We start from the raw sequence: 19,075 nt of genomic DNA on the forward strand, positions 1-19,075 counted from the left end.
GGAGAGCAGTAACAGTAAAGATGAAGTTACTAATCATCCTCGGATTCTGCTTAATTGCCGCTTCGGCAGTAAGTAAATATATTCAAGTTTTATTTCTATATGAACATGCATAAAAATGCATATTCATTGTAATTATCCAATATATACACTTATGAACTATTATACAATTCGCTTAAAATACAAACAGTACAAAAGTAATTCTTTCAATAAGTGTACTTACTGATTAATTTTTTATTTTTTTGTTATAGTACAGGGATACTGATGCAACGCTAAGGAGTGTAAGTTTGTTTTCGTTGGCGCTTACTTTAGAATTCATCCATCTATTTCCATCTTTCCTTGTATTGGTCTGCCACCGCAATATTATTTAAATTAATATATTGTAAGGATTTACGAATTACATAAGATTTATTTATTAATTTGACACGCTGTGTCTGGGAACAATAAACTCGTCCCAATTTGCAATCGACTTACCTTTAATTTTTTCGTATAGATTTTTATTATACACATCAGATCTGACATTTTCATTGTAATAATTCTCGTTGCCTTTTTTTTCAGTACGACTTATACAACTCGTATTACCAACCATACCAAGGCGTAAGTTTCATTGTGTTTAAATCTGTATGCAATTTCGAATATCATATCCATATCACCTGAGTCAAGTTAAGTTTGAATTCATTACAATTTTCAAACTTAAATAAAAGTAAATATTTTAATGTGTATATATAATTAATCAACAATTGACACTTGATATGCGTTTGTAATATGTTATACATTTGATTTATTTGAATTACTAAACTACATTTTTTTTATAGTACACTCCATACAACTACGATTATTATAACTACCAACAAGTAAGTAATACTTTATTTCGCTTCCTACTATTTTTTTAGGATACATGATTTTTTTTATATATTAATCCACGACAAGTTCAAATTTGTATATTTACATGATTTTCTATTATTGTAGCCCTACTACTACTACGGCAGGGTAACGTATAAGTCTTGTTTTTAAATATTTCGAACAACGAAAGAACGAATAAGACCGAAACTGAAGCACAACAAAACATGAGCTTGTTAATAATATATTAATTTTGCTAATAATTCATTGAAATTTACATGTATTTAGGCGCCATCTAAATTACAATGCTTAAAGAATTGTAATGTGAAATTATTACTCAGAGCTTAATAGACTTTCTAAGATGTTTCATTTGATTAATTTATAAAATTATGATATTTTTAGCAGTACTCACCTTACAACTACGATTACTATAAATATCAACAAGTAAGTAATGCTTTTGTCTTCTTCAAGTTTAATATTTAAAGTAAAACTTACATATCACTGAACATTGAGCACCAGTTCAATATTGTATAATTATATCAATTATGTGTTTCTGTTTTCGAGCAGTATTGTGTTCCTGTTGGTGAGTAAGGTGACCAGAGCTCCTAGAGGGAATTGGGGATAGGGTCGGCAAAGCGCTTGCGATGCTTCAGGTGTTGCAGGCGTCTATAAGCTACGGTAATCGCTTACCGTGAGGTCAGCCGTAGCCGTTGTTTAGTTGTTAGATTTATTGAAATAATTAAACTATATTTTTTTATAGTACGCGCCGTACAACTACGAATACTACAATCACCAGCAAGTAAGTAAAAATTTCATTGTCTTAATAATTTTTGAACATGAACTTATTGAAAAGTAACCGAAAACTGAAATTTCTTGTATAATTACATGATTTCTTATTATTATAGCCCAACTACTACTACGGCGGGGTAACGTATAAAATATATAAACAAAATAAATAAATCTATGAGTTGAATTGTCAAGGAAAGTCAAATCAATTACAACTTTGTACAGTGTACAAATTACTGTGACGTTCAAACTTGTATAATTTATATTTATTTATTTTTATTTTACTTTTCAGAAGAATTACTACTATGGGGTAACTTATAAAAATTTATTATTATAATTATTGATATGTTTAATTAATTTACATTATTAAATCTCATTATGTATCTTCTTATTATGTATAGAACTCTCTCATCTTATCGTGTATAGATTTGTAACTTTGCAAAACTGTACTATAATGTAATATTCAATTTTATTAGCCTCAAGAATATTACAAGCCCTACTATTACAACTCCTACTACAACAAGGTAATATATAAATATTTAAACAAAAATATATAACTAATTATTTGCACTAAATGAAAAATGTTGATATATAAAACATTATAATTGTATATTTTTTATTATTTCAAAACTGTATAATTGTATATATTTACAGTCAATTAATATACATATAATTATCATTTAACTATTTTTATTTATTAGCAACCGTACTACGACCCCGGCTACTATTATGGCGACAAGGTAATAAATAAAAATTAATAAATCAACGAAAAAATAAGTTCAAGTAATTCAGAAAGTATGTTGCGATTTTCAATAATTATCTAGATCTATCATTTAGAAAAAAAATCTTCGTAACAATTTTACATTCGCACATTTTACATTCTGCTGATGTGTAACGTCTTTGTAGTTTTAAGATCTCATGTCATTGTTGATGTTCTAACACCACGTAAGTGGTTTTTGGCTTTTTCGACATTTTGATAGTATTGGCTAAAAAATCGAAAGACACGCCGTTAAACTGATCAAAGACTAGCCGTGTTTAATCAAATGTTGTCAAATAAAGAAAAGGGGTATTATATTCTTTTCTTATACACGTATTGATGAATTCTCGATTGCGATTAGGGTATGATGGAATTGACATTACCAGCTTTGGCGAACAAAGTAACTGAATCAAAACAGAGAAAAAGATTAAAAAAATAAAGAAGAAAGTAGCATTAAATATAACGGCTACCACACAAAAGTATAGAGTTTTTTCTTCTGAAAAATTTAATTAAAATTATATATTATATATCGCTTTTACATACTTAAGTGATATTAGAACGTTGGCAATGATATTTTACAAAAATGTCGTTATACTTTCTAATGCACATTATGCGGTTTTACCCGCGTTAATTTGAAAATTGAAAAGGTATAATATATAAATATTCAATTCAAAATATTAGTTTCTGATAACTCTAAATTATCGTTATTGCCTTAGCTTTTAATTAAAAGTGAAATATATAGTATTAAAAAAAAACTTTTTTTTTTCAGACCAGGACTGGCGGGGGCAGGGTATTATTTCATTTACCTTATTAAATTAAACTGTACCTAAATACAGAAATTTTCAATTTTTTATTTTATACTACTTACAGATTTTGTTAATTATACATCCTTAATAAATATTAATAAAATGTGAATTGTAGGTATTTACTTTTATAATATTTTTTCTTTTTTCAGTCTAGTTATGGACACTCCGGATATGAATCGAATGTTAGTTGTAACATATTTTTATGCCATTTTTGACATGTATGTACAAAAATATCTATATGTATAAAAAAATTTCGTGTCACGATGTATGTGGGCGATAAACTCCGTAACTACCGAACCAATTTTTATCAAATTTTGTACGCATCCATAATTTTGCCCAACTTGGGAGATAGGGTAGTTTTTATCTCGATTGGACCCAGTAGATGGCGCTGCTATCGGTATGTAAGCAATCAAATTTGGCAACTGTTTTCCGGGCAGGACAACGTCTGTCGGTTCCGCTAATATGAATTAATCACTAATATAAAGTAACGTCAATGCACTCACATTCATTTTTTGAATAATATTGTAAAATAATAATATGATTTCGCTGTGTTATGATTATTTAATTTTCTATTTTTTACAGTACAACCTCCCATTGTACTACGCTCCTGTAAGTTGTAAATTGTTATTATTTAAAAACCAAAAAAAAAATTAAATGATTATTTTTGACTTTTTTCGTATATTATCAAGACCACTCAATAAACCTATAGCTTTTTTTACTTGTCAACTGATTATTACTGACCTTATAAAATCTTTTGCTTTATTATACTTTTTTTGTTGCTCCAATGTGAGTCGGCGGATACATTCCTTACTATGAGTAACGATCGCTATCAGATGGCACAGTGGAGAAACCCACAAGAACTGCAGAAACATTCAGACCACGGGAAATATCTGTATGGCCAATACAAATGTTTCTCATGTGCGAGGATCGAACCCGCCACCGCCAGCGCAACAGACACAAACCAGTGCTGTGACCGTTGCGCCAACCCAGCGTCATCATCACCATCATCATATCCTCAACTGTACTTTTACAGGGACACAATCAGGGATACAAATCATATTCCAACGACCATCCAAACTTGAAACAAGTCAAAGAATATGGATATGTGGCACATGCTGTAAGTTTCGTTTTAAAATTATAATTTTCGTACCTATAATTTAATGTGTACCGGCAATAAATGATCGGAACTAGTATACAGACTTACGCTTTTCCTATGAGAAGTATTTTACGCACTCCTCCATTCATTTTTGTGTGTGAGAAATCGCATTTAGTGATTATCTGTTGACCATTTACTTTTAATATTATCTTGCAATGTTTGTAATGAAGTATTAAATAAATAAATTACGCACTCTTGATGTTGTTCAATATTACCATTATATTTTGTTAACCTCTTGCGCTTGTCGATTCAAGTCTCATCACAGTGAATGTTTGTGGCCATATAGATGTTTGTGGTGGGCTGGATACATTAATTGTATAGTTTCGGACTTACTACACGGATATAAGGATTTATGGGTTGTTCTTGTTTCTATCCATAAGCTAATAATACTAATTATTGATTGTTTCAGGCGCCTGAGGCTAAAACCCATGTTAAAGAAGAATAAATGTTGTAACTTCTGACCAACGGATTAAGATGCTAAATATTTGTTATTAATAATAATAATAAATGAATAAATGGCAACATTGCAAATATTTCCATTTTTTTAACTCTCTCAACTAAATAGTATATGATTTTTTCTAATATTAAGATTATAAAACAAATTACGAAAAACTACAATTTAACTTTTCACAAATACATTATCATCAAAAATTACGATATTAATATTTCTGTTTCTATATCTTTAAGTAAAAGATTTTTTTACAATAATTGAACAAAGTTATACATTATTGAAACCTCGATGAACATCGACTGAGATTTATAAATTCTATTCATACAAATTGACTTAATGAATTACTGAACTCGCATCCAATAAATGTTTGTACATTTTACAAATAATTTAAATAGTACAATATTGTGATATGTTTTACGATTATTCTATATTTTTTATTAAATAATATTTTTCTATAATAGTGACAGCCAAGTTTAATGAAAAAGATAAAGGACATTACATTAAGTATACCAAGATAAACTTATTATTAGCGAAATAAATTCTATATAAGAAGTAATACACAAAAATGGCTCATTTTTGAGCCCACAAACAGCATTGCGAAAGCTACCGATTTATCGGTAGATCTACCGATTTTGGCTCTTATCTATCGATATACCGATTTTGGCTCTTGCCTATCGATATACCGATTTAGCAGTGCTATCTACCAAATTTTTGAATTTTCAACTAATGTAAAATAATTTTCTAAAAAAAAGGTAAAATAATATTCTTAATACGGTAACACTAAATTTACGTGCTCAGATAATTAAGGAAAACCTGTTATTAGGCTACTATAAGATTGTAGAGTGAGTGTGTGAGTGAGAGGAGTGAGTTTTGTGAACAAAATAAATAAATTACTTCTTTTTGTCTCCATTGTATGGACTACTTCTATAATTAATGTTTCTTAGTGATAAAACGTATTGCTTTTGAGTACTTTCTTTTTCTGTAATGTAAAATAATTATAATTATAAATGGAACAAAAATTTGCACGCCGTTTAAGGAAGATTATATGAGACATTGTAACTAATAACACCTTATGTATTAACTATATTCATGCATATAAAGAATTTGATTTAATTTAACGGAACAAATTTAAATAAATGAACGCATTATTGACTTAAAATACTTTTGTTTTACTCCGAGTAAAAATCTACCGATTTCTACCGATTTTTTCGGAGCCAAATATACCGATTTTTTATTTTACACTTTTGCAACATTGCCCACAAAGGTTTCTGAGTTGGTACGACCAAAAAGAAAAGTAGTAACTCGCGGAGGAAACAGCTAGTATTATATAAAAACTATTTTAAAATAAATAGTAAAACGAAAAGAACGTTCTATAAAAAAGATAGCAGAAAACTATTTTCATTTTGTAAAGTTATCAAGAAAACTTGAACTATCGTGCTTATCGAACACTACTTTACTACGAAAAGAACTAAACCTAAATAGCGTAATGAGATCTAACATTTTGAAATTTCAATTACTTATTACAACTTCAAATCAAATATTTTAAACTGACTTTAAAATCAATCTTAAAGCGTTTTTTTTTAATAACTGAATCCCAAAAAAGATTCGATAGAGAAGATTCTCAATTCGATTGAATTTAACAGAACTTATGACTGGGTGGATCGATTTCAATGTTTTTTTTTAACGAAAGCTGATCAAAATCAAAATCAAAAACAACTTTATTCAAGAGCCCCATGAGCACTTTCGAATCGTCATTTTACAAATTAAAACTTTAAAAATAATTATTATTTTTGTAAAAGTAAAGCTACTTCCGATTCGGGATGTAGATTCTGCAGAGAAGAATCGGCAAGAAACTCCGCTGTTATTCACCAAGGTTATTGGTCACCAAGTCCACACATCTTTGTTCATTCTTTATCTATGTAATCCTGCACCATGATTATGCACGGTCTTCACATTAATATTTAGGTTATGAATAACGTTATTTGACGCTAGCAGTATTCGAAATATAAATAGATATTTTCGCACATTCTATTATAAATCGTGACAATCGCACTGACATAAGTAAATCCTTTCAGATTTTCCTTCTTTTAGATTTCTACTCAATCCAACGCCAATCTCAGGGCTATAACTTGCAAATAAATAAAATAATTTATTATTTGCAGTTTAAATATTTATTTGCAAGTTATAACTTGAAAATAAATAAAAAAATTTAAGTATTTAAATTTGTATTAATGGAATTCAGTAATGTCAAAATCGCACAAATGATTTCGGCAAAGTGATTTTGTATGCAGACGATATGATGAAGATTGTCCAGGATAGTAAGTTCTTACTATGCTAACAAGAATGGTCAATAAATAAACGATTCACGCTCAACGGTCCCAAGTAGGATTTTCTCTTGTGTCTCCGGACACCCCACGTAGCAGTGGAGGCCATAATTAGTGGAGGCCGTTGAGTGTGAGATGTTTATTACATACTCTCTATTTATAATACTACCACAAAGTATTAAAAAAACCTAAAAAAATAAAAATATATATCAGCCGAATTACTGCAACAGTTCTCGAACTTTACGCTTAGCAAAATTAGCTGATTATTTTTATTTACGATTTTTATTTAAGATAACTTAAGTAACGCTTAAAGGTTTTGAGAAATAATTAATTTTAAACGAATCATTAACTTCTCTAGACTTATCTTGAATACAATTATACAAATCAATTAATCAAATAATTATAATTTAAAACCAATAATTAAAAACATAATTTATAATTAAATTATAATACGCAAATATTCACACCTCAAATTGCGTACAATGTTTTTAAATCGAGTAATTTTTCTCACTCATTTAATTAACATGAGCGCTATTTTGATTAATTCGTCACAGAATGAAAGTTTTAGTTTAAAAACCGCAGACTTTTTCGAAACATCGGAGTTTGTTTGTAGACCCAAAAGCATAAATATGAAAGTCCTAATCGTTCTTGGATTCTGCCTAGTCGCTGTTTCGGCAGTAAGTAACAAAATATATATATTTTTTTTTTACTTTCGTGTCTCCAATTTAATAGTGTAGTAGTAAATGGGTAGTGCGGGTTTTTCATCCCCCCGGACAACTATTTATATGTAAACCCGCTGTTACAGAGATATCGTGGTTGAAGTTTTGAGGTTGAAATTAACCTACCACCTTTAAGGTTAGAGTAACGCTTGGCTCCGGTGCTGCGGGAAGTGCAGCCCTTCCGCCCTTGCGTGCGAAAACACGCTCACTCATGCTCCGTTCTGCAGCCTCCTCTACGCCTTCGTTCGCGCGCTTTCCCACGGCGGGCGAGGGCTGACCTCCATCCGCGCCTCCGGCTTAAAAAAAACACTCTAAGGGTAGGGCAGACCAAGAACACGTGGACAGTGGGGTGCTCCGATTCGGTTTTGGGTATTTTTCGAATGTCTAAACCTATATTATAGCACGCAATGTTACTAATTCTATTAGAATATTATGTTTGACGCGTTATTTTGTTTAAAAGTGTCTATTTGTCAGTCGTTAAAGGTCAGTTCGTATCGTATTTTTATCTTGCAGTAAAGATTGTTTTTACGTAAATTTGTTCGAAAATAATGCGTGATAGTCACAGTACGGAGCATGAGTACACTTACCGCAGCACCGGAATTAAGGTAGAGTCAGAAATAACAAAAATTTAACCTCCGATAAAAAAATCTACCTATATTGTACATCATAGCCTTATTATCTTTTACACAAACCTTGTCCTAAAAATAACGAACTTGAAACACAAAAAGAGTTATCCAATTTAGTGCAGTTGGGAAGCTATACGCGTCCCTATGATTCGGCCATTTTAATGTATATAGATTAAACATAAATTATCGTTTTTTTTTTTTTTGTAATAAACTTTCGAGATTTTTTTTCTTCATTTTTCTTTTTTTTTCTATTTTCAGTACCGCCAGTACGATCCGTATTACCAACAATACCAAGGCGTATGTATATTTTAATTTAAAGATTAACTAAACCAAATTTAAAAATAAAAAATAATTAACAAACCACATTGTCTGAATACAAAATGCAAAAATGTCGGCAAATTCGGTTCACTCGAGAACCTTTGCCTTATTAAATAAAAATTGTTACCTAAAATAAATCAGTTATTGGATCTTTGAGATGTTTGTTATTGTTAACAATAACATAATTTTGTAGACTCTATTTTGGCAAAGAATTTTTATAAATTGGCTGTCGAATTTTTGTCAATAGTAACTTCAGAAGTAATTGTATTACATTACATAATTATGTATGTATAATAACAGAGTGGCAAAGCTCATTAAGAAAAAAAAGAAAGAACATATTTTTGGGTTTCGTACAATTTGCTGTCAAATTAATCAGCTTGAAATAAAAAAAAAAATACAATAAAAATAGCTACATTTTATTTTTAATGGCTAAACTAGTAAGTCAAATAAAATCGCTCTGAATTCACCAAAAGTATTTTGAATATGATTCATACTCGTACTGCTTTATATTACTTAGATTAATTTAATTAAAAATGATAACTAACGGCCATTAAAAATTGAGTTATGATTATAACAATTCATTATAAATACACAATAGTTCAAATGTGTATAATACAATGTTTTCCAATTTCCTTAGCTCACCAACTACTACGGCAGGGTAAAGTATAAATTACACTCATTCATTTATTCCTTTGGTAAAATGATTATATTAAATTGTACAAAATAAAATGATGGTAGAATAAGTTTCTAAAGACCATAATTCTGTTTTTTTTTACAAATAGAAACAACAACAAATAAATAAAAATAAATGGATATGAAAACATTACACACACACACACACACGACTAAATTTTAACCACAGACTTTATCAATAAACAACAGACTATGTATGTATGCGTGTATGTGTCAAATACATGGAATTGTGTGTATTTTTTTTTATTGATTTATTTTTATATAATATATAAATTACGATGTTCAAATTGTATATTTATATAACATTCTTTTTTCATTATTTCAGACTGCCCACTACTATGAGGTAATTTATAAATAATGAATGTATTAACATTCACATATCAATTTCTAATAATTTTATGTTTTTTACAACTCACGAGTTCATAATTGTATAATTTTTTTATTGTATAATAATATAATTTCCAATTTTAATTGTTAGCCTCAAGAATATCACAACCAGCACTACTACAACAAGGTGATATAAAAAATTTTATAAGTACAATTATTTTATAAATACAATTTTACTTTGGTATTAATTGAAGATATTGACCGTGAGTGTTATTTCAAAACTGTATAACTGCATAATTTGCAATTTTTCTATTCACTAGCTCCCCTACTACAACCCTGGCTACTATTACGGTGATAAGGTATGGTATAATCAGCAAAATAATATAAGGTTAAGCTAATTGATACGATTTTTAACTATTCATTTTATTAAATAGGTCACTAAAAACCTTTTTTTACTTTATCTACTATTTATATTTATGAAAATAAAGTAGACCTTGAATAAATAAATATTTATCTGTATTAAAAAAACTCTACCAGCTGAAACTAACATTTAAAGCAAGAGATGACCTACATCTGTAGATGGTCCAATAGAAGAAAAACACTAAGAAAAGCTTCTAGAAAAAAAATTACAAAACCGCTTGTATACAATTACCTTTTTTTTTTTTTTTTATATTACTGTATCAGCAAACAAGCGCCTAATGGTAAGCTATTACCGTAGCTTATAGACGCCTGCAACACCAGAAGCATCGTAAGCGCGTTGCGGACCCTAAACCCAATTCCCACAAGGAACTCTGGTCACCTCTCTCATCACAGGAACACCATACTGCTTGAAAGCATTATTTTTTAGCTGTGATATTCTGTAAGGTCGAGGTACCAGTCGGGCTGCTCCAGATTTTGAGCAGGATAAATCCTGTTGTGCCCTACCTCAATTGAATTAATTTTGTTTCCTTCATATTTTTGTCACAAATTACATTTAATATTCCATCAAAAACATTGCGAAAAAATCCTTTAATTTACCTACCCTCCGTCTCCTCAAACTATAAACAAAATACTTTTCTCTGGCGAGCAGGTAATAAATTCAATATGTTTGCGAATAAATTTGATATAGACCTCTTTGACACTAGCTGTGCGTCTGTTAGAAAGTTGATTAGCGACTCATTCTTTAACTCTCTTTAATTTTGTTGGTATTGTGATAACAACACTATTAAAGATACATTGATATATCTTAGAGATAAAATGTGATATGTGGTTAGTGATGTATTTCTGTGGTAGTTTCTGTTTCTATATGTGGGGAACTATTATTGGCTTTATGTCTCTATGTAAATTTTGTATTTGTGAAAGTATTCTAGCTGTTGTTCCTCCTCAAAATTAAATAAATAAATAAATTAAATAAATAAATAAATTCAAGAGCTTGACATACATTATACAAACATATATTCTCTTATAACGCTTTCAGTTTTGTGCTAGGTTAGGTTTATAGGTATTAACTGCTCAATTTTAATAAGAATTTCCATTATTTTCAGACATACAGGAGCGGAGAAAAGGTATTTTTTAATTTTACTTTATTATTATACAAAAACGCTGTATATTTTTATAAAAGTTATAGATAAACAATAAAAATAATAAAAAGCAATATTCTTAGAAAATGCTTGAAAAATAACGTACTTTTTTACAATATCAGACGAATTAAATAAAATATTACAAAAATGTAGAAAATAGTAGGAGTTTGAAAACATTGTTAGTATTATCATCAAGCCTGTGACTCGTTCTTTCTCCTACACGGAGAAAGAACTCTATGTCCCAGCAGTTTGATATTACAGACTTATTTTATAACTGAAAAGTTCAAATGCTGTGCTGTGTGGCTACGGCACTAAAGAATTTAGCCACCCCCTCTCTTCCCGTGGGTGTCGTAAGAGGCGACTAAGGGATAACAAGGTTCCACAACCACCTTGGAACTTAAGAAGCCGACCGATGGCGGGATAACCATCCAACTGCTGGCTTTGAAATACACAGGCCGAAGACGGGCAGCAGCGTCTTCGGTGCGACAAAGCCAGTACTGCGGTCACCAACCCGCCTGCCCAGCGTGGTGACTAGGGGCAAAACACATGAGTTCACGTTATTTTTGGCGTAAACTTGTGGAGGCCTATGTCCAGCAGTGGACTGTATAGGCTGTAATGAAAGTTCAAATGTCACTCTTAATTGGTTTTTATAATTATATTAAATTCTAGACAATATTTTTTTTTACTTATTTTCGTCACTAAATATTTTTTTCTTTTTTTTTTTAGTACACCAATACCTACGGCTATGGCTACGGATACAAGGTATTTTGAGAAAAATAACAAAGAATTTGTTGTACAAAATATTAATTAGTAGCACATAAATGTTAATACACACAGATATCTCAGGATATTTATTATTTTTAGAAATATTGTGACAGTTTCAATGGTTGTGGGTAACGTTATCTGACAGATTACAGTATCCTACTGATAAAAGTTTTCGATGTATTATTCTTTTTTTTAACCATCGAATTTCATATTTATGAGATAATTCTATTCGCAATAGTGAATCTAAAAGTTGTTCAGCCCAATAGCCTATTCCACCTCTTGCTGTGAGTCTATTTGTAACTTATGTGCACGATAAATTTAATCCACAACTGGTGAAACCGGCCCGACATAAATTAATGTAAAGCCATTATACGAACTTTAATATGAGAAATGGTAATTTTGTTTTTCTTTACTCTTTTTCTTGACTCTAGACCCCTTTATACTGTAAATTTATCTTAGAATTAATTTTCAACTCATAGTCTCATAAATAATTTGTATTTTATATCTTAGATTTATGTATAAAATTATTTGATTGTTTTTTTTTCTGTTTAGACTCCCTACACAGTAAGTTTTTAATAATTTTGAATACATCTATTATTATACAAAACATATCTACAAAAATTTCAAATCTCACTAAACTTTATATAGATTCATGTATTTTAATACGAAAAATGTAAATTATTATTTTCTTTTTAACTCTAGACGCCTTATAATGTTTTTTTTTTTTTTTATTATTTAATTTCGTTTTTTTATTAATTTAACTCATATTATTTTGTAGATTTATATATAAAATTATTGAAATGGTTTTTATTTATTTATTTATTTCAGAATATCTACAGAGTAAGTTTTTCATAGAATACTAATATTTTATACTTATACAAAAATTAAATATTGTTTTATCGATTTATTTATAAATTATTTCCTTTTTCCTTTTAGACTTCCTACAACGTAAGTTTTTAATATTTTAATACAGAACATCACAGTTAAATATTAGTTCTCTAAATTAGTGTTGTTAACTCGCTCACACACACAGTCACATTCACATTTGTATTATCCATATAGATGTTTGTCGTGGTCTGGGCGTTTGTGCTTGTGTATTGTGTGTGTTTCCGGACCCCCGACACAGAAGTAAATCCTACTGGGGGGCGCTGAGTGTGAAGCGTTTATTTATTTATTGTGTTCCTGTGGGGAGTAAGGTGACCAGAGCTCCGGGGGGGGGTTTGGGTTAGGGTTGGCAATGCCCTTGCAATGCTTCTCGTGTTCAGGTGAGCCGTACACTGGTTTGCCGATCTTTTGTATTAAAAAAAAACTTTTCCTTCTGTGAGTAAGGTGGCCACAGCTCCTGGAGAGAGTTGGGGATAGTCAGCAACGCGCTGGCAATCCTCCTGCGTTGCAGATGTCCATACTCTACGGTATCCGCTTGCCATCAAACTGACCGTACGCTTGTTGACACCTTTATCTAATATATAAAATTCTCGTGTCACAGTTTTCGTTGCCATACTCCTCCGAAACGGCTTGACCGATTTTGATGAAAATTTTTGTGCTTATCCGGTATCTATGAGAATCGGCCAACATCTATTTTTCATCCCCCTAAATGTTAGAGGTAGTCCACCACTAAATTTTTTTTTTATTTTTTAGACAAAATTTTTAATTTCTATTTTTTTATGATACAACATTAAAAAATACATACAACCCTAAATTTTCAACCCTCTACCATCAACCCCTATTTTTAAATAGCGTTTAGCGGCAAGACAACATTTGCCGGGTCAGCTAGTAGTATAAAAAAATATAAATTTCTTAAAATTTATTCAGCTTGTTACATTGCCATTGTACATATTTTTGTATTAATATGTCAATTATTATTTTCATTTTCTCTCTAGACTCTTTACACTCCGTACACTGTAAGTATTTCATATAATATAATATTTTAGACTCATACATAATTTATATAATACTCCATAGATTTATTAATGAAGATTATTTCATATTTTGTTTAGGCACCCTACACAGTAAGTTTTTAAAACATATATTATTTATTTTATTGAGTTGAATCCCAGCAGAATCTAGCTCACTCACAAAATTTGGAACAGTCAGACTGGGGAAGCACAATCTCACAGAAGATCACAACTAAATAGCACTGCTTTGTAGTAGTGATGTGATCCTGTGGTGAGTATAAGGTAGCAAGAGCTCTTGAGGATATGGGGTCGGCAACGCTATTGCAATGCTGTAGCACTTGCTGTTGTTGCTAGCGTCTATACTGTACCGTATCCTCTGACCATCAGGTGGACCGCACGCTTATTTGACACATCTGTAGTAAAAAACTTACAATTTTACATGGCTTGTTACGTGATGTTAAGGAAATACATTTATATTCATGTTTTTTGTTTATTTTTTTCACTCTAGGCCCCTTACACTGTAAGTTTTTCGTAGAATATATTTTGTTTATACATATCTGAGCAATATTATTTAATTTTATAACATTAAATATATTAATGTAAAGCTATCATACGACTTTTAGTCTAAAAAATATTATTATTTAAACTATTTTTATTTTATTTTATCCATTTTTTTTTTTTTTTTTTTTTTTTTTCTTCAGACTAACTACAGAGTAAGTTTTTAATACTTTTATTTTATAATCACAACTTAAAATGCCAATAATATAGTTTCAATTCTACTGTATTTTTTTTTTTTGAGTGTTTATATTAAACTCATAACTTTTTACTGTGTGTGCCGATTTTTGTTTTGTATTTGAAAGCAACTTTGTTATATATGATATATTATTAATGCTGTTTTTACTTATATGTTTTTTATTTCTCATTAACAGTCTAGCTACGGGCAATCCGGCCATGAAGCCAACGTTAGTTACATTATTTATTTCAGAATTAATTATTATAAGTGTTTTTATCCACGCGTATTGCCTAATTTTAAACATATATTTACTTGAACTTGTACTTGAATTGCAACTAACTTTGATATTAAATTTAATATTTTTTTATTTACTTTAAAAATAAAACTTTAAAAATATTGTTATATTTGCTAGTACATATACATAGATAGAACTGTACTAACTGAACTACTTTTATATGTTTTCAGTACAACGCTCCATTGTACTACGCTCCGGTAAGTAAAACTTATTAATTATTGTTATGTTAAATATCTTAAATCTTAATATTATAATACTGCATAATTATATAGTTTGCATGTATGGATGTTTATCGTCAAACATGCAAGAACGAACGAACCTAGTTGATTGAACGCACAGAGATAGGTTATAGTTTAGCATTTAACTATTTATATGCCCAAAAAACCTTTATAGGATAACATTTTTTATTTATCAAATGGATAACATCCTGTTATGTAACATCCTACTTCTGAACAAATAGCTCTTTTTCCGTTTAAGAGTTGGGTCGAGAGGTTGAACCATCACGTTGCTTGACTACGCTTAACTGGTTTCTTTGTTGCAAGTTACGGTCGCTATCAGATGTCTATAATACCTAACAACCATACTATGAATATATATTTTTAAATTATTGATTATCAGAACTATTCAAATGCGGTATAGCTCGTACTATATTGATGATAAAATTTATAAATTTATTATTAATTATTAACGCTCTGATACACAGGGATATAATCAAGGATACCAAACATACTCCGATGATCACCCATCTCTGAACCAGGAGTATTATGGAAAACATGCATATGGTGAGATGAGATATATTTGGCTGCATTTTTTTACTTAGATTCTCCTTTTTATGTCTATCTATCTATCTTTGTATATACTCGTATCTATATAAACAAAAATGAATCGCTTAGCATGTTCTTAAGCCCAAAATTTAAGAATTTTTCGGTCGATTTTTGATATGATATTAAAAAATTTTTAGATTTCCTTAATTTATGGGTAACACAAAAATTAATAATAAAACTTAAAAACTCAAGCAATTTAGCTAATTCTTCTTTTTAAGATTTTTTATACTTGGTAGAATGTTATTATTGAAAAAAAAATTAAGAAAATTGTACAGAACATCGGAACATTTCAAAATCTCTATTCGCTAATCGTAGGCTTAGGAAAAGTAATCCTAGTCTGCACATTATACAACTTCTTACAAAAATTTAGACTTTCAGAAGAGTGACAGAAACTTTCAGAGGTACCTGGTGTTACATAAAGCATAAAACATTTTAGTTTCTCAATATTCCTGCAATTTGGGAGACATACTATTAAAACATCTATGTGAGGTTTTTCCTTAAATAAAGAAGACACCTAAAATTCAGTTGACGTATGATAAGTTGAAGATGTCGAAATATACCTATCCCGCTTAGTAGGTGGACGCAAGTAGAGTAGGTACTTTGGATTTTAAGACAAAGTAAAACTAAAATAAGGCTAGGAATCGATAACGATTTACAAATCGATTGAAATTGGTATGTTTCAAAAGATTATAAGAACTCTAAAGTCTAAGAGAATATGTATATAAATGTATTTTTTTTTTTCAGAAGTAACACAGCAATAAAGTCGAACTATGGCTTCTTACCGACCATGGATTTGATGAAAGGACCACAAGATACGAAACATTAAATATATTTGCTAATAAATAGAATTATTGCAGCATACTTATTTGTTTCTTTTACCTTTTTTATCAATTGATTTATGATAGAAATAGAGAATATTTTCAGAAAAATATGATTCTATTATGCACTTTATTGACCTATTAAGTAAAAAAAAAATCAGTCGTAACAAAAGCTAACTTCGAATCAGTCCTAAATTTTTGTTTGAAAGATTTAAAAAAATCACTATTATTCACACAAAACACGGCAAAATAAAGATATAAAGAGCATTTGCTCTTTATAATAACAATAATAATAAACCCTGCGCAATCAATGGCTCCCAGTAGGATGACAATACTGTGTCGAGTCTTTCGAAACTCACAACACAATCACAAACCACAACTATGCTTGGCGACTTTATATATATACATATGTGTGTGTGTGTTTATATTAACAATCATATAAAAATAAAAAAATAAATTATCGTATAACCAATAAACCACTAGGTGTGTATTAAATGCTCCACACTCAACGCACACAAATGGAGGATTAGGATTATCTTAGGATATCTCCTTTATAACAAAAAAAAATATATATAAAATCATCAAAAATCAGTTCACAAACGACAAAACTATCCGCGAACATACATAAAAAATATATGTATGTCGGTATGTTACGGTCGAATCGAGAAACCTCCTCCTTTTTTGGGCGGTTAAAAAGAAGATATACTACAACTAATCGAGAAGAAAATAATACTAAAATATTACCAAACTTTAATGACAAATAACCAATACCTAGCCAGTGGCGTGCATAACGTTTTTAGATAGGATAGGCAGTCAAAATAAATATGAACAGCCACACTGCACTTACTCGCAATTTTTTCCTAATTTATTTCAATTTTGTTGGGAATAGAGGCTTTTAGATAATTTCAAGAACAGACAAGTAAATTATTGGACACGTAAAGTGCATTCATACTAATAATGCAGGCATACAAATACACGTACAGCAACCAACTGACCTACAAACAAATCTTTTACCTACTGGATAGACATAGTGACCTCATAAGGCCGGCACTCTGATAATTTCGTTTGTGTTAAACATAGGAAATCATTGATAACACTATTAATTAGTTACGAAATTGTATGCTTAATGAAAGTACTTGTTTATTTATTAATAAATGATTTAATGTCATTGTTATTTATGTGTTAAATCGATACGCCTGAACAATTTTTAATTGATCTGTAAAATCGAACGTGTTGAATTTCGATTTATTATATACTTTCATCAAACACACGTCTCCGTTGCATATTTCACAAGTAAACTTTTTCATCACTAATATATTAATATTTTCACTAATAACAAGAACGCACAAACGAAAAATTCAAAGTGAATTGTCATAATATGCAGTAAAGAAACACCAGGTCTCTGTTGCATGAATCGAAAAATTCAATTACCACCACTAGAAGCACCTCAGCAGGAATTACTACATTACATGACCGGGGAAACAACCGGGGACACGGGGGTAGAATCAAAACATTTTCTTCAAAATACCTATAAGATCATACAACTCCTGCTTTCAAATGACTTATTTCGGTGTTAATTCGACTAACACTAATAGAAATGAATTTGAATATGTATTTTCAATTCAAGGGCAAATTTATCACAAAATAGGATCGTTACTACCAATGCCTAACGAAGACTATAAATTTCTGCAAGTATATTTAATCGGAAATGAAGAACGAGAAATTGGTCAACGATGCACAAATTTTAATGGATTGAGACGCGAAATAATCCAAGATGTATAGAGGATCTTACACAAATACAACCAACTGATTTACATATTCAAAACAACATTAGAATACGTACAATAAAATGAAATATGTTGTTAAATGAAATAAGTAGTGTAAACAATGAGAAAATGTTTTCAATATTTTTTTTTTTACTTTTTTAGTCATAGTTTGTTTTTTATTTCAACTATCACGTAATCTTATATCAAACCCCGAGCGAAGCCGGGTATCATAGCTAGTATTATTATTAAAATCTTATTATTGATATTCTTTATTTGTATAACAAATAATTTTGGATATCTTAATATAAATTACCGTATTTACAAGATTCATGCAACTCGTTCTTGTTCTCTTTAAATTTACGTAATAAGTTAAATATTATATTTTAAAATTATAATTATTTACTTAATTAATATCACAGTTACTGATTATAATTATTTGTAAGTTTGGATTTTGAAAAAAACTTGTTTATATTTTGCTTTACTTTAAAATAATTTTGTATTTTCATTAAGGAAAATATTTTTTCTTGTTTGTGTGGTTTCGTTTATTCTTTTTTATGTTAATTTTCTTAATCGATAGAATAAATCGTTTTTGAGTAAAAATTATTATTTTTTGTAATATT

The 19,075-nt window shown here is 29.7% G+C and overlaps 2 protein-coding genes across 4 annotated transcripts; both read left to right on the plus strand.

The window, feature by feature from the left end:
* On the plus strand, positions 1-4,873 carry LOC123667552 (putative eggshell protein). 3 transcript variants are annotated; one of them, XM_045601434.1, is made up of 16 exons: positions 1-68; positions 249-278; positions 556-594; positions 813-851; positions 967-987; positions 1,240-1,281; positions 1,598-1,636; positions 1,743-1,763; positions 1,916-1,933; positions 2,100-2,147; positions 2,325-2,363; positions 3,150-3,170; positions 3,336-3,368; positions 3,769-3,795; positions 4,220-4,303; positions 4,752-4,873. In XM_045601434.1, exons 1-16 carry the CDS (start codon positions 21-23, stop codon positions 4,785-4,787), a joined length of 585 nt encoding a protein of 194 aa, XP_045457390.1. In that variant the 5' UTR covers positions 1-20; the 3' UTR covers positions 4,788-4,873. The 3 variants fall into 3 exon arrangements, with proteins under 3 accessions (XP_045457390.1, XP_045457391.1, XP_045457392.1); XM_045601435.1 differs by having other exon boundaries at positions 1,243-1,281; XM_045601436.1 differs by lacking the exon at positions 1,916-1,933.
* A 2,848-nt stretch (positions 4,874-7,721) lies between these two features.
* Positions 7,722-16,732, plus strand: LOC123667554. The gene is made up of 10 exons (XM_045601437.1): positions 7,722-7,794; positions 8,721-8,759; positions 9,418-9,438; positions 9,799-9,816; positions 9,952-9,987; positions 10,121-10,159; positions 14,949-14,981; positions 15,218-15,244; positions 15,751-15,829; positions 16,616-16,732. Exons 1-10 carry the CDS (start codon positions 7,747-7,749, stop codon positions 16,630-16,632), a joined length of 357 nt encoding a protein of 118 aa, XP_045457393.1. The 5' UTR covers positions 7,722-7,746; the 3' UTR covers positions 16,633-16,732.
* Positions 16,733-19,075: the final 2,343 nt, after the last annotated feature.

The sequence above is a fragment of the Melitaea cinxia genome, chromosome 28 (assembly GCF_905220565.1).
Source record: "Melitaea cinxia chromosome 28, ilMelCinx1.1, whole genome shotgun sequence".
Taxonomy (NCBI): domain Eukaryota; kingdom Metazoa; phylum Arthropoda; class Insecta; order Lepidoptera; family Nymphalidae; genus Melitaea; species Melitaea cinxia.